General features: G+C 48.4%; 2 protein-coding genes across 11 annotated transcripts in view; both read right to left on the reverse strand.

Moving 5' to 3' along the window:
* Positions 1-540: 540 nt before the first annotated feature.
* Positions 541-7,124, reverse strand: LOC124077050 (coiled-coil domain-containing protein 74B). Of its 3 annotated transcripts, XM_046421261.2 has the most exons (8): positions 5,846-7,124; positions 4,859-4,903; positions 3,712-3,771; positions 2,650-2,809; positions 1,370-1,559; positions 1,212-1,291; positions 1,080-1,136; positions 541-922 (listed from the first exon to the last, which is right to left on the reverse strand). In XM_046421261.2, exons 1-8 carry the CDS (start codon positions 6,102-6,104, stop codon positions 784-786), a joined length of 990 nt encoding a protein of 329 aa, XP_046277217.1. In that variant the 5' UTR covers positions 6,105-7,124; the 3' UTR covers positions 541-783. The 3 variants fall into 3 exon arrangements, with proteins under 3 accessions (XP_046277217.1, XP_046277215.1, XP_046277216.1); XM_046421259.2 differs by having other exon boundaries at positions 1,212-1,559; XM_046421260.2 differs by lacking the exon at positions 4,859-4,903 and having other exon boundaries at positions 1,212-1,559.
* A 3,600-nt stretch (positions 7,125-10,724) lies between these two features.
* Positions 10,725-13,258, reverse strand: part of Smpd4 (sphingomyelin phosphodiesterase 4) — a 28,077-nt gene continuing 25,543 nt past the window's right edge. For all 8 annotated transcript variants that reach the window (XM_046421091.2, XM_046421094.2, XM_046421093.2 and 5 more), the window contains 3 exons: positions 12,732-12,863; positions 12,465-12,593; positions 10,725-12,233 (listed from right to left, as the gene is read on the reverse strand). In XM_046421091.2, coding sequence (XP_046277047.1) covers positions 11,904-12,233; positions 12,465-12,593; positions 12,732-12,863 — 591 coding nt within the window. In that variant the 3' untranslated portion in view covers positions 10,725-11,903. The remainder of the gene's footprint in view (positions 12,234-12,464; positions 12,594-12,731; positions 12,864-13,258) is intronic.

A 13,258-nucleotide genomic window follows, 5' to 3' on the forward strand; every position in this document is an offset into this window, starting at 1 on the left:
TCCAGATCTTAGCTCCTGATACAGTACACTATTCCTCAGTCTGGTTCATGCCCAGATTCCTCGTCAAGGTCCTTCTGAGATTAGTGGCCAGGAAATGGAGCACGGTGGCAGAGAGCCTGTAGGATGGCACTAGGCCCTGAACTGACCGCCACAAGGTGATATGTGCAGCTGCTATTCTGATGAGGGGAGGTATGGCATTCTGGAGGAGAAAATTCTCCCGAGACGTGGCCCGTCCAAGACAGCTCAGCTGGACCAATCAGTAGTGTTGGTGTAGCAAATGACAGCATCTTGCCCCTAGCAGTGTCCAGTCTGGGCAGGAGACCCAGAATAATCATCGCTTGGAAAGGCAGCCCCTGGCCAAGACAAGGGAGGGGAAAACCATCTGGCCTCCAGGGAGATGCTTCTTTTCTGGGAGAGTTGCCAACTCATGGGATGAGCAAGCCCTGGCTGCCCAGGCAGGTCCCTTCCAAACTAGCAGAGAGTTACTTCAAATGGCCAGGAGAAAACAACTGATAGCCAGTGAGGAAGGAGACTTAGGACTTGGAGAAACAAGTTTTATTTTCAGTCTTCAACAGGTAGCATAATATTTATTTCATAATTTGGTTTTGTTTTAATGCAGAATAGCAAAATAATAGCTAGAAAATAAACAGTTTCTCAATTCTGAGATCAAGTACTTTATCTGTCATGGGTTTCCCCAGTCTTGGAATACATCGTGGCTTAAAAGTAGTAGAAAGCATATGAACTGCTGCACAGAGAGCTAGCCTCCAGCTGTGGGCACTGGGCTCAGAGAACTGAGCGGTGCAGGCGCCGGCTTTGCACCACCTGCAGCCTTTTCTGCCGCTCCGCAAAATTACTCTTAAGGCTCTGTTTAAGTGCGGGCAGGATACCACGCTCTGCTGCAGGCATTGGGCTCAGAATCAAGCTGGGAATGGGGAAAGGGGCAGTCACTGTAAGCATCTTCAAGCCCTTTGGGCCCCTGGGGTAGAAGCTGGACTGAGAGCTGGCAGCCCTGCCTGAGACCAGCCCTCTTCCCTGTGGCCATCAGACTATTACCCACTCTCCTGTGCCAGGAAACTCACCATTTCTTTGAGAGGCCCTTGGTCGAGACCTTGGGGAACTGAGTGGCCTCCTGGTCCCTGGGGAAGGAAGTCAGCAGTGAGCCCCACACTAGGTCCCACTGGTGGCTGGGGCAGTGGCACAGGGGCACTCACTTTATAGAGCCAGGCCCAGCCTCCTCAGGGGCAGCTTTTGGCCTTTGGTTCCCTTCCAGAAGGGACTTGAGATGCTGCAGCTGAAAGAGAAGAGAGGCATGGTGGGGTACAAGGTAGGGCCTGTAGAGGTGCCAGGCCATGCCCTGCCCAGGCCTCACCTCTTGTGCCTGTAGGAGGTTGGCGTTCCACAGCTGCCGGATGACTACCTCGCACTGCTGTACTGTAGTGGGCTTGCGCAGGTGTGGAGGCAGGCTCATCAAGGGAGCTGCTCCTGTCACCTGCCTGCCCTTGTGCTGGGTGACCCCCACAAAGGTGGCCCCTGAATTAGAGTTCTCCGCATCCTCGTCTCTGAAATGTCATAACAGCAGCCCAGAGGTGGCCTAAGGAATTGATCTTACCACCCTTCCCACAGCAGTGTCCATGCCAGTGTGGGCCCATGAGGGGAAAAGGGCCATCTACATATCTTATGCTGGGCCTGGCTCCCTTCTGCTGACCAAGGTTCTTTGGGAACCAGGTGTGTTCTTTGGAACCAGCCACCTGGACCTGTCCCTTCCCCTTCAAGGTACACTGAGGATAGGTATTCCGGGAAGTGGGGACCAGCTAACTGGGTCCTAACCTCATGGCCAGCAGGTCTTCTCACTGCAGGCTGGTCTCTAGGGAATGTTAGGTCTGTTCAGAGAAGTGGGATCCTGTCCAACTAACTACACTATTCCAGATCATGTACTCTAGCATTCCAGGGAGGTCCAAGAAACAGTGGTCACCAGATTTTAGTTCTGCTGTGCCTTGCTGGCCCAGTGCTTTCCAAAGGCAGGCACCCAACTCCAAGATAATCAGTCAGGCCCACTCACTGTGCTCTGTGGTGTGGATTTGTTTTTGGGGTTTTTGTGTGTGTGTGGTTTGTGTGTGTGTGTGTGTGTGTGTTTTGTTTGGTTGGTTGGTTGGTTGGTTTTGTTTTTGTTTTTGTTTTTTGATACCTGAAATTAAATTCCAGGATGTTTAACCACTAAGCCACATCCCCCAACCCTTTTTAATTTTTACTTTGAGACAGGGCCTCACTAAGTTGCTGAGGCTGCCTTGAATTTACAATCCTCCTGCCTCATTCTCCTTGGTCACTGGAATTACAGGTGTACACCACACCAGGCTTACTGTGTTCTTGGTAAAAAACTAATTTGGAAATCAGATCGGTTTTTTTCTTTTCTCTGAGAAAGGTTTAGGAGCTGCAACTGGTTCTCTTGGGGGCCCTTGTCAGCACAGGGACCCTCCAGGACCCCCAGGGAAGAGGAAGAAGGCAGCACCCAACAGACAGCCTGGTGGCTGACTTCATGAGCCAATGGAGAAGTGGGTGAAGAAATCTGCTGTTCCCAGGGTGGGAACCTACTAAGTGCAAGCCTAGGGCCTTTGGGTTGCAGGCCTGTGCCTTGATGCAGGTGAGCCTTACTTGGCCTGCCCCTGCACCCCAGGGACTCTGTCCAGCTTGCTGCTGTGAAATAGGGCAGCACTGAATGGCTCCTCTTCCAGGTCCATCTTCTGGGGGGCATCAGCTTTCGACTCTTGCCTCTTGGAGCTGGGCTGGGGCCTTGCCTTGCTTTGAGAGTTGGCTGCAGGTCAGACCCGACAGGGCCAGTCACTGCCCAAGTCCTCTGGGATCAGCTGCTTGCACCCAAGAAGCCCCTGCCCCTGCCCCGGTTTCCTCTGTAAATAGGAGATGGAAAGAGCCTCCCTTGGAAGGTCTGATGGGAGGAATAAATTGGGGTTCTGAGGGTAAAGTCTATGAGTCGTGCCTGCTGAACACGCCGGAACAATCAGGTGGAAGCTGGCTTCCATTTGGAGTGAAATAGAACTGGGGGAGAGCACTGGAGCTCTGCATGGGTTTATTCTCTAGGCCCAAGCCCAGGCCCATTGCCCACTGGTAAGGAAGCTTGGCCTCTTGTGGCAGTCAGAATGGGAGAAGAAGCTCTCTGCTCCCTTCATTCCTCAAAAGATGTTATAAGGCAAGGGCTCTGTGGGCAGGATCATCCCACCTGCATCTTGCCTATCTGGGCATAACAGGTCAACGGGCCTTCTGCTGGACAGTCTGTGCACATCCTCCCAGGGAGACCACTGGGGGCCTTGGCAGGCACTTAGGAGTCCCCTCTATCAGTGAGTCCAACTGATCACACTCCTGCCCAGGTGGAGCTGCCATAGTATCTTGCTGCCCTGCAACAATATCCCAACCCTGTCCTGTTTGGTAGCCTTCCTTCAAGGCCTCCCTCTGGGCCACGGACTTATCCCACTCTCCTCAGTCTCCTGTGACTTCAGCTCTCAGAGTACCAGGGACTGCCCTTCTTGGCTCCCTTTAACTAACCCTTCTCCCCTGAATCCATGGGGTCTTCCCAAAGTCTGCCCAACATAAGACCACTATGGGCTTACAGCTCCCTGGTCAGCACCCATACTGGCCACCCCAGCCTTGGGCCCAGTAGGGCCCTTGCTCAGAGTACATAGGGGGTCCTGGCCCACTCACCTGACACTGTTGAATTGGAGATGGACTTGTTGGACTGAAAGCTTGATGTGGACATGCTGCCTGTAAGAGAGAACATGCAAGGTTCAACCCAACATGAGAGTAGCTACCACCCAAGAGCCCACGTGTCCCAACCTCCTGGCCTTCGCAGGCCTCAGTCCTAAATGTTTGTGGGGACTCCTCCCCAAACCTGGTGGGGATGTGTCCTGCCTGTTCTACCCAACACTCCCTTGAGGCAGCCCCATACCCAGCCAAGTTCCCAGAGGAACAGAGGCCACTGGAAAAGTTGTCTCCTGAGGGGTATTCATAAAGCAAGGAAGTTGTGACTTAAAGAACATCAAGTCCTGAGTGAGAGCATAACCTCTCCTGGTGTCTCATTAGGGCCTCCAGTCCTGCAGGGCTAGAGCTACTAACTTGGGCTACACTTTGCCCAGAACAGCTTGCTAGGGCTGCTCCAGAGGTTATCTGCAGATAAACCAGAGGGTTGTTCCTCCACTCTATTTTCTGCATGTCTTCAGGAAGGGAGAGCCCTGGGCACCACCTGAGATAGGATGTTCCCAAATGGCACCATTTGCCAGTCAGACCACCTGATGTTCTAAAGGTAAGGAGAAGAATGAACCCAAGAACTCAATAGGGGTACCCCTGGGCTGGGCTAGGGAATAAGCAAGGAGAATGGGCCATAACAGGGACAAGAAAGTGTCTTGGACAAGTGCTGCAGGCTGAGTCTCTGCTTCTTTCCCCACTCATTCCCATGGTGTCTACAGAGATGATGGCAGGAAAGATTTCTCATAGGGAGTATACCCAGAGTCACCTCTTCCAAGGTTTAAGGGACCAGAGACAGGGCTGAGAAGCCAGAGGGTAGTGAAGCCCTGGAGGAAAGGGGCTGTTCCAGGGCCCCCACCTGATTCAGGAGCTCTGCTCAGATGAGGAAGGGTCTGCAGCCCCATCTGCTCAGATCTCAGGCCTTGAGACTGAACACCTGCTGCACTGCATAAAGTTACCCAGCTGTGGGGGAAGTGGCATCTATTTAGTTCCCCCAGAACCAGTTCCCACTGAGTTAGCATGCCAGATGGACATGAGCAATCTGGGGATGGGGGCTGCAGTAGACAGAGGTAACTTCCTATCAGGCACTAAGGGGCCTCAGCCTTACCTTTCTTCTGTGGCTTCTGATTCATTATTAGCTTGTAGTGGAGATCTGGAAGCAAGCACATGTTCTCCTTGTCATTTTCAAAGCCATAGCTTCTCTGAAAGAAGAAGCTTGGCTTGGCCTGCCCTGCCTACTCCCTCCTAGTCCCCAAGAGTCCTGGCTTGTGATCATGGCTGACTGGCTCTTGCTTGTAGTTCCTGCCAGCCTTTTCTACCAAGTCTTTGCCCTAGGCCAGAAATGCCTCTGGCTGTTCTCTTTCATCTCCCACCATGTCCCTAATGTCTGCAGGGCACACTGCCAGCCAAGGCCTTGGCTCCAGGGGTAGAGAAGTGAATCATGATAACCCAGCCCTCCAGGAGGCCCTGGACATGAATGTGCAAATGTGAGCAAGACAATAATCAAGTGATGCCCAGATATGGGGCTGGCCAGGTCAGGTGTCAGGAACCAGGGTGAGACTCAAGAAGATATGTGGAAAGGTGCCCTAACATGACAGATGCCATTACTGAGTCCTTGTCAATCCAGATAAAGACAAAACTAGAAGCAGGCCAGAGAAACTGAAGCAAGCGGGACCAGGTGATGGGCAGAGACGCTCTAACTAGTGAGGCCAGAGTCCCAACAGGCTTCAGATTCTGTGTCAAGCATGGCTTAGCTGGTGAGGAGACCCCAAGGATGCAGTTAGAAAGACCCTGCCTGGGAATAACATGGACACTCGTGGAGAGGTCCAGACAGTGTCTGCCCTTGATACTTGGTTATAATTCACTGAGCTGTACACTCTCACTTGAGTATGTTCAACTTGTTTAAAAACTTTTATGAATATGAGATTGGCCTGGCCCTGTCCAGGAGTGAGGGAATACTGCTCTGTGCCCTCCCTGTATCCCAAAACGGATCTGGAACTTATGGTGCTGTGCTTCTGGCTGCAGGCCCAGGAAGGGTTTAGGGCACCAGGAGAGACGGGCTGCGTGTCTCTCGCGTCCCAGCTTCAAGACTCACCCTTATTCTCCCGCTTCAAGTGCTCGATCTCCTCATGGAGTTTGACCAGCGTCTCCGAATGCTGCTGCTGCAGGAACTGCAGGCTCTTCTCCAGGTCCAGGACCCGCTTCTGTGCCTCGCTGAGCCCGAGCTGTGTGGGATGAGGTACCTGGTACTGGAGGCCCGCGAGCGGGCGCTGGCGTGGGCGCGATGTAGCCCGGGAGCCAGGGGTCGTCGAGCTGAGGGGCCGCGCCCCAGCCGCCACCCCCACCCCGCTCATGTCTTCACTGCCACCGCCTCCGCCTTCAGCTTAGTGGCCGGGTTGACCCGGCCTGGCGCCGTGTAGCCATGGGAACAGACACGCCCGAGGGGAGGGAGGAGGGGCGGGGCCTACAGCCACGTTCTGTCTAGATGAGTACATTTGACTTAAAAAGCATCCTCTGACTTGAACGTTGGAACCATCTGCATTTACAGTAGGTCTTAATGCTTCATTTTTAATAGCAGTTTACTTTTTGAGCAGGAGATACAATTATAGGTTCAAAATTAACTTCCAATTACTTCCAATAATCACAGAATCTATTCATAATGAAATGTGGATAAAATAGGAAAAACAGTTGTCTGAAGGCATCAGAGAGGGGCAAAAATTAGGAAGGGAGTGAGTACTTGAAAGGAGAGCTGCTTTTGCTGTGGGGGCTCTCTCTAGTCATTTAGACATCAAATAGGACACTACAGGTTTATTGACTTAAAGCAGAGGATGGAGGTTCTATAGGCCATGGCATCTGAAAATTGAAGAAATTGAAAGAAAAATCTGTGGTTGTCTCTGAACTGTATGCACATACCTAGACATGACTCCAAGAAGGCCAGGAGAAAGACAAATCAGGCCCATGCTCCCTGGCTGGTCTCTCAGTTTTCCTGGGACCTGCTGCTGTCTTGAGGGGAAGCAACTGCTTGGAGTTGATCTGTGATGTGTTAGTGAAAGGAAGACCCAGACTAGACAGTGGAAGAAACTGACCCACAGCTCATCTAGTCTGGACTGGATATTTAAAACCCTTGTGACAGGCTGGGGTTGTGAGTCAGTGGTAGAGTGCTTGCCTCATCTGTGTGAGGCACTGGGTTCAATCCTCAGCACCGCATATAAATAAATAAATAGAATAAAAATTCATCAACAACTTAAAAAAACAAACAAGCAAACCCTTTAAAAACATCACCACAGGGCTGAGGATGTGGCTCAAGCGGTAGCGTGCTTGCCTGGCATGCATGCGGCCCGGGTTCGATTCTCAGCACCACATACAAACAAAGATGTTGTGTCTGCCAAAAAAATAAATATTAAAAAATTCTCTCTCTCCTCTCCTCTCCTCTCTTTTAAAAAAAAATAAAATAAAAACATCACCACATTGTTGGGAGAGAGACAAGGAGGAGGAGGTACCATTGCACTAGGCCAGATTGTATGGATGCAGAGATATCAGTAAACCTGGGTTATAAGGTTATCAAGAAGACTACAGGAAAGAACATATTTTCTTCTTGCTACAAAAGTTGAGTTGTAATAGAAGTTTGCATGGGCCAGCTTGGTGCAGTGGCACGGGCCTGTAATCCCCGAGGCTTGGGAGGCTGAAGTAGGAGGATGCCAAGTTCAAAGCCAGCCTCAGCATCTTAGTAAGGCCCTAAACAACTTAGCAAGAATCCCTGTCTCTAAAATATAAAAATGGGCTGGGAATGTAGCTCAGTGTTTAAGTACCCCTGGGTTCTATCCTTGGTACAAAAAAAAAGGGGGGGGGGGGAGGAAGAGGAATAAAGAAGAAGAAAAAGAAGTAGTAGTGGTAGTAGTAGTAGTTGTTGTTGTAGTTGAAGTTTGAACAGGCCAATGAGTGTCATTGAGGCATTCTATGGACACTGCCATAAACAGCTGGTGGACCTGCAGCTGTTTCCTGCAAAGAAGTGGCACTGGAAAGCATGGACAGCAGCTTTCTACTTCTTTCAGAATGTTCCCATCAGTGAGCACTAGAGGATCCTCTTTGCAAGACTGGTGCTTAACCTGACAGAACTGGCCACCCTTCGGGCTGACCTTGGGAAATTGAAGATTCTGTACTCACATGAGAATTGGCCTAAACCTGTCAAGAAATATTAGAAGAGGGATTTTCAATATGGTTACAACCAAATTCTTTGATGCCTGGTGGCTAATGTGGTGGTATTCAACCCTGTTTTTGGTATGGAGTCATTTCTCCATATTTATGAAAAATATGGAAAATTGTGAAGCTGATTCCTGATCAGAGACCCAAAGATCTGAAAAGCATCATCAGACCCAAGTGCCAAGTTATTTACTTTCCCATAGATTTTCTGATGTGAGCAAAAGTCATTGTCAAGCATATTTTTCAACTTTTGTATCCAGCTTTCATCCACTGGTTTATTTTTATCTTTATTTTGTTTATTTAGTTATTCTAAATGTGGGGCTGAGGATTGAACCCAGTGCTCCACATGTGCCAGGCAAGTGCTTGATCTCCTCATAGAGCTTGACCAGCGTCTCCGAATGCTACTGGTTTATATGCATTTTCTTTTTCTTTTATTTTTTTCCTTCTTTTTTTTTTTTTTTTGGTACTGGGGATTGAACTCAGGGGCACTCACTCAACCACTGAGCCACATCCCCAGCCCTATTTTGTATTTTATTTAGAGACAGGGCCTCACTGAGTTGCTTAGCGCCTCGCTTTTGCTTAGGCTGGTTTTGAACTTGCAATCCTCCTGTCTCAGCCTCTCGAGGTGCTGGGATTACAGGCATGTGCCACCATGCCAAGCTCTTCTTCATTATTTATTTATTTATTAGATGTAGATGGACACAACACAATGCCTTTATTTTTATGTGGTGCTGAGGATCGAACCCGGGTCCTGCTCATGCTAGGCGAGCGCTCTACCACTGAGCCACAATCCCAGCCCCATCTTCTTCATTTTTATTAATTATATTATCTTAAAGAGTTAAGACTTAAAAAAAAAATCTTCCAATCTGTAACTCTATGCTGTGGCCAAAAAAACCCTTTTCTTTCACTTCTTTGTTCTGACCTCTTAAGGCAGCACAGAGACTGGCATGGACATTAAAGTCAAAACCTATTTTTATAGCTGGAATACAGTTAGATTAAGTAGAAATTCCAAAGAGGGAATTTCTCTCGGACTCTGACTTTACTGTGTAAAGAAGGAAAGAACAAAAGAGAATGGGGAAGGCTGGGGCTATAGCTCAGTGGCAGATTGCTTGCCTTGCATGTGTGAAGCACTGGGTTCGATTCTCAGCACCACATAAAAATAAAATAAAAAAATAAAAGCATGCTGTCATCTACAACAATAAATTTTTTTTTTTAAAAAGATGAGGAGGTAATGGAAAGGGATGTCTGGGAGCTGGGGTTGTGCCTCAGTGGTAGAGCGCTTACTAGCATTCATGAGGCACTGGGTTTGATCCTTAGCACTACATAAATGTAAAATAAAGACATTGTGTCCAGCTAAAACTAAAAAATAATTTTTTAAAAAAAGGAATACCTGTTTCTTAGACGACATTTGTAAACTAAAGCTGAAGAGGCATCAGAGTGGCCTGGTGTTTATTTCTTCCATCCCCTACTAAAGGATTTTATAGCATGTTCACCTGAGAGGGAGGGTGGAGGGGATGATATGAGGACTTCACAGTACACCTTAAGCTGAGTTTTAGTTCAGATCTATCCTGTATAATTACAAAGGTCCTACTCTGCTGGGAAATACTTGTTCAGGACTGTGCTCCAAATAGCTTAAGTTTCAAGTCAAGTGCAGCCAGCAATTCTTTTGACCCTGCTACATTTGGATGTTGTGTTCCTCAAAGGTTCATGTGTTGGGGACTTGAACTTCAGTATGGTGATGAGAGGTGATGAACCTTGAAGAGATGGGGCCTATTAGAAAGTCCTTAGATCATTGTGAGTGAATTCTCAAGAGTGAATTGTGATAAGCCTGACTCTCTCAGGTTTCATCTTTTGAGATTTGATCTCTCACTCCCACACATGCTTTTGCCAGAACCTATATCACATTATTTGAACTTTCAAGCATTCAAAATTGTGAGCTAAGTCTGGGGTTGTGGTTCAGCGGTAGAGCGCTCGCCTAGCACGTGCAAGGGCCTGGATTAGATTCTCAGTGCAGCATAAAAATAAATAGATATTGTGTCCAACTACAACTAAAAAATAAATATTAAAAAAAAAACCCACAAAGTTGTGAGCTAAATAAACCTTTTCTTAAAAATTCTGGTTTTCAGAGTTAAAGGAAGCAAGCTAAAAGCGTTAAGCAAAAGCTACATGTCATCTCTAGTGGAGTGGGCTGGGGGTTAGGCTCAGTGATAGTTCTGGCCCATGCACAAAGGCTAGGAGTTTGATCCCCAGCACTGACCAAAACAACAAAAAATTCACCTCATCAATATTGAAAAGGTGTTATTAACGTGGGCTGCTCATTCAGCAGGGCTCTGACCATGGAAAGGGGGACCTTAACACTCAAGTGACGGCTTATGGTGAGATATTGACCTAGGGCTGGTCAGTGCAGCTGTTTTAGCTGTTTCCATGACTTGGAACTTTTAGAAACCACAGATGGTCAGATTTTGATATTAAGACCAGTTTTGATGTGTTGAGAAATAGAGGGCAAAATCCACACAGCTCAGTCCACTTCAGAGCATGCCTTCCTTGGAGCCCCATCCTTCCCACCAGACATTTCAGTGTTAACATCCACCTTGGTTTTGTTGTGCACATGAACCTACCATGCCCTGGGAGAGAAACACAATGAGCAAATGGACAGGCTTGTGGCCACTGGAGAAAAGGGATATCAGGGTGCTATAGCTGTTCTATAGATCCCAACTGCCCAGAGACCCTGTTTAGGTAAACCTTCTGGAGAATGAGCCAAGGCACCAAAACACTCAGAAGCAAGGACCTGTTTATTCAGATCTATGGTCAGTTACAAGTTTTGCTTTGATTTTTTTTTTGGTCGTGGGCCCCAAAACACATTTGATTTACAGCAAAATACAAAGCCCAATATTTACAACTTGAAATGTTTTTCAAAAAACCACACATACTCCAAAAACAAAGGCTTGGTTTGTCACCACTGAGATGCTATTGTTGCTGGTGTATGTATACTATGTTATCTGTAGTATGAAAGAAAGTGAGACCCCTGGTGATTTCTCATTGATAGTGAATGTGTAATTGTCCTATACTATGAATATGTCAGTGTTATCAAAGGTTATTGTGTTTTGAGCACTTGGTTTATTGAAGATACAAACAATGCTTTTGGCTCTTTGGTTGCAGAGAGAAACTAGCAGGATTCTGCTATACCCTTTTGCCCACTAAAGACCAGTGCCCATCTGTGATACCCATGTGTGATATGGCACCACAGAAGCTGGGCCCCATTCAGTGACATGCTCAGTGGTTTGGGGGCCAAAGGTGAAGCACTCTCCTAACAAGCACCTGTGCTCTGAGAGGGTCTTCATGGAACTGAAAAGTGGAATTCTATGGTCCAGCCTTGAGCCATCTGGAGAACATTAAGAATGCTTTGCCAAATACAGTAGAAAATTTAGCTTTAAAAGTTAAGTCAGAGAGCCATTATCTAGTTTTCCAAGAATTTTTTAGAAACTTTGATTCTTCCCTGCAGTGGAGGCTGGCATCTCATGAGGAAGAGACATTCCAACTTACTATGCCACTTCAAGGACAGCCAGAGATTAAAAGTCAAAGCTGGGTCAGAGCCCCAGAGAGGACAGGCCTAGAGCCAGCGATGGGTACACTGGCCTCTAAGCATTACATGACAAAATCCTAAAATGGTTATAAAAACTCTGAGAAGGAGCTCAGTGGCTTCTGGGGCCTTGGACTGAAGGAAGGAAGGGTCCATGGTCAGCTCTGGTTGGGACACTGTGTGGTTCATAAGCCCTCTTTCTTGCCAAGCCTGGATGATTTACCCATTTATTTCTTCTGGATTACTCCCCCACTGCAGGAAAACACCCCCTAGAAGCTGAAAAATGGAAGTATCCTGCCAGGGCCCCTCAGGCCCAGGGAAGGGGCTGTGTGGCAAATCACACTGATCTGCTCTGGAGACAGTGGCTGGCTCATCAGAGCTGGTGCAGCTTCCCTCTCTCAGTCAGGAGTGTCATGGCCATGGCATAGAGGAGGTATCCTAGGACAAGGAGCAGGGAGCAGGGCAGGGGCCCAATGCAGAATAAAGAGGCCACAAAAAAAACCAGCAGGAGTGAGAGCAGTGTCCGGTAGCTGCCCAAGAAACGTAGACTGAGCCTGGGGCCTCGGGCATGGTTGGCCACTTGCCTCCGTCCCACAGGGCTCAGGAGGTGCCTGTTGGCCAGCACAGGCTCAGTGAGGTGGTAGCGACAAAAGCTGCCAAGGAAGTCATCTCGAGAACACAGAGCTACCATTTGGCCTGCAAACTGAAGCACAAACAAGAGCTCAGATGAGGTGTGAACAGTAGGTGACATGAGGGACAGCAGAGCACCCTCCCTCCCAGGTCCCCCGCAGAACTCAGGGATAACTTTCTCATAGGCTCTCTCTTCACCCTGACTCCTAATGGGGGCACAAAGGTGAGGGTGTCACCCTGGGACAGGAGTATCCTCTGTGACCCATTTCTAGAAGCCATTAGGATACCCTTGCAGCCCACTCACTCTGTGGTTGATGGTGGATGACAGCCTAAAGAGTGCTCGGACCAGGCTGGGAATCTCATAGCTTCGGATGGGCTGTAGCTCTGAGTCACCCTGGTATTCAATTTCAAATCTTCGCAATCCATTGATGATCTAGAAACCAAGATTATGAAGACAGTTCAGAAAACACTTCTTTGCCAGCAACCCAGAGAATCTGTTTACTGAGGCAAAGGAGGGTTGAGAACAGGTTGTATGACCAGGGGATGTCCCTTGGTGACATGAGTCTTTTACCTGGTAGCGGCCCAGAGGAGTGAGGATGAGTCCATCATCCCCTACAATGCAATCTGGGAGCTGCTTTTTCCCATTTTCATCCTGTGTGGTCCCCAGGGCAAACGTGAGCTGGGCAAGCTGGGCTTCACTGAGCTGGCAGAGAGAAAACACCTCTGCTTTCAATTAAGGTGAAGAGAAGGGACTGGTCTCCACCCACTGGTCTCTCTCTGTTTTCATTTATTTAAAAAAAAATACCTTTATTTTATTTATTTATTTTTATATGGTGCTAAGGATTGAACCCAGGGCCTCACACTTGCTAGGCGAGTGCTCTACCACCGAGCCACAACAACAGACCCCCCCCATGGCTTCTTGATAGTAAACGACAAGGGGAACCCAGACATTATACCCAAGATGTAGGCCTGTCTCCCACAAAATGAACCCAGGCGTGCCCTGGGACAGGAGCCATGTTGGGGCCATGTGTGCAGACCCTTGGCTGGTCATTCCGTGGAGAATAAATTCTTTGGGGAGGGGACCATGTTGAATATGGG

Source organism: Marmota monax, unplaced genomic scaffold (genome assembly GCF_021218885.2).
Source record: "Marmota monax isolate L192 unplaced genomic scaffold, Marmota_monax_Labrador192_F-V1.1 WCK01_AAM20220418_F8-fsc00157, whole genome shotgun sequence".
In the NCBI taxonomy this organism is placed as follows: domain Eukaryota; kingdom Metazoa; phylum Chordata; class Mammalia; order Rodentia; family Sciuridae; genus Marmota; species Marmota monax.

What these genes read in the sequence shown, in the direction of transcription:
- LOC124077050 (XM_046421259.2), bottom strand. Translation starts at nt 6,104, where the DNA reads ATGAGCGGGGTGGGGGTGGCGGCTGGGGCGCGGCCCCTCAGCTCGACG. An exon ending in TCAGAAGCCACAGAAGAAAG is followed by an intron (nt 3,772 to 4,858) that starts GTAAGGCTGAGG and finishes TCTCTCTTACAG; the next exon opens with GCAGCATGTCCACATCAAGC. An exon ending in AAGGGCCTCTCAAAGAAATG is followed by an intron (nt 923 to 1,079) that starts GTGAGTTTCCTG and finishes CCCCATTCCCAG; the next exon opens with CTTGATTCTGAGCCCAATGC.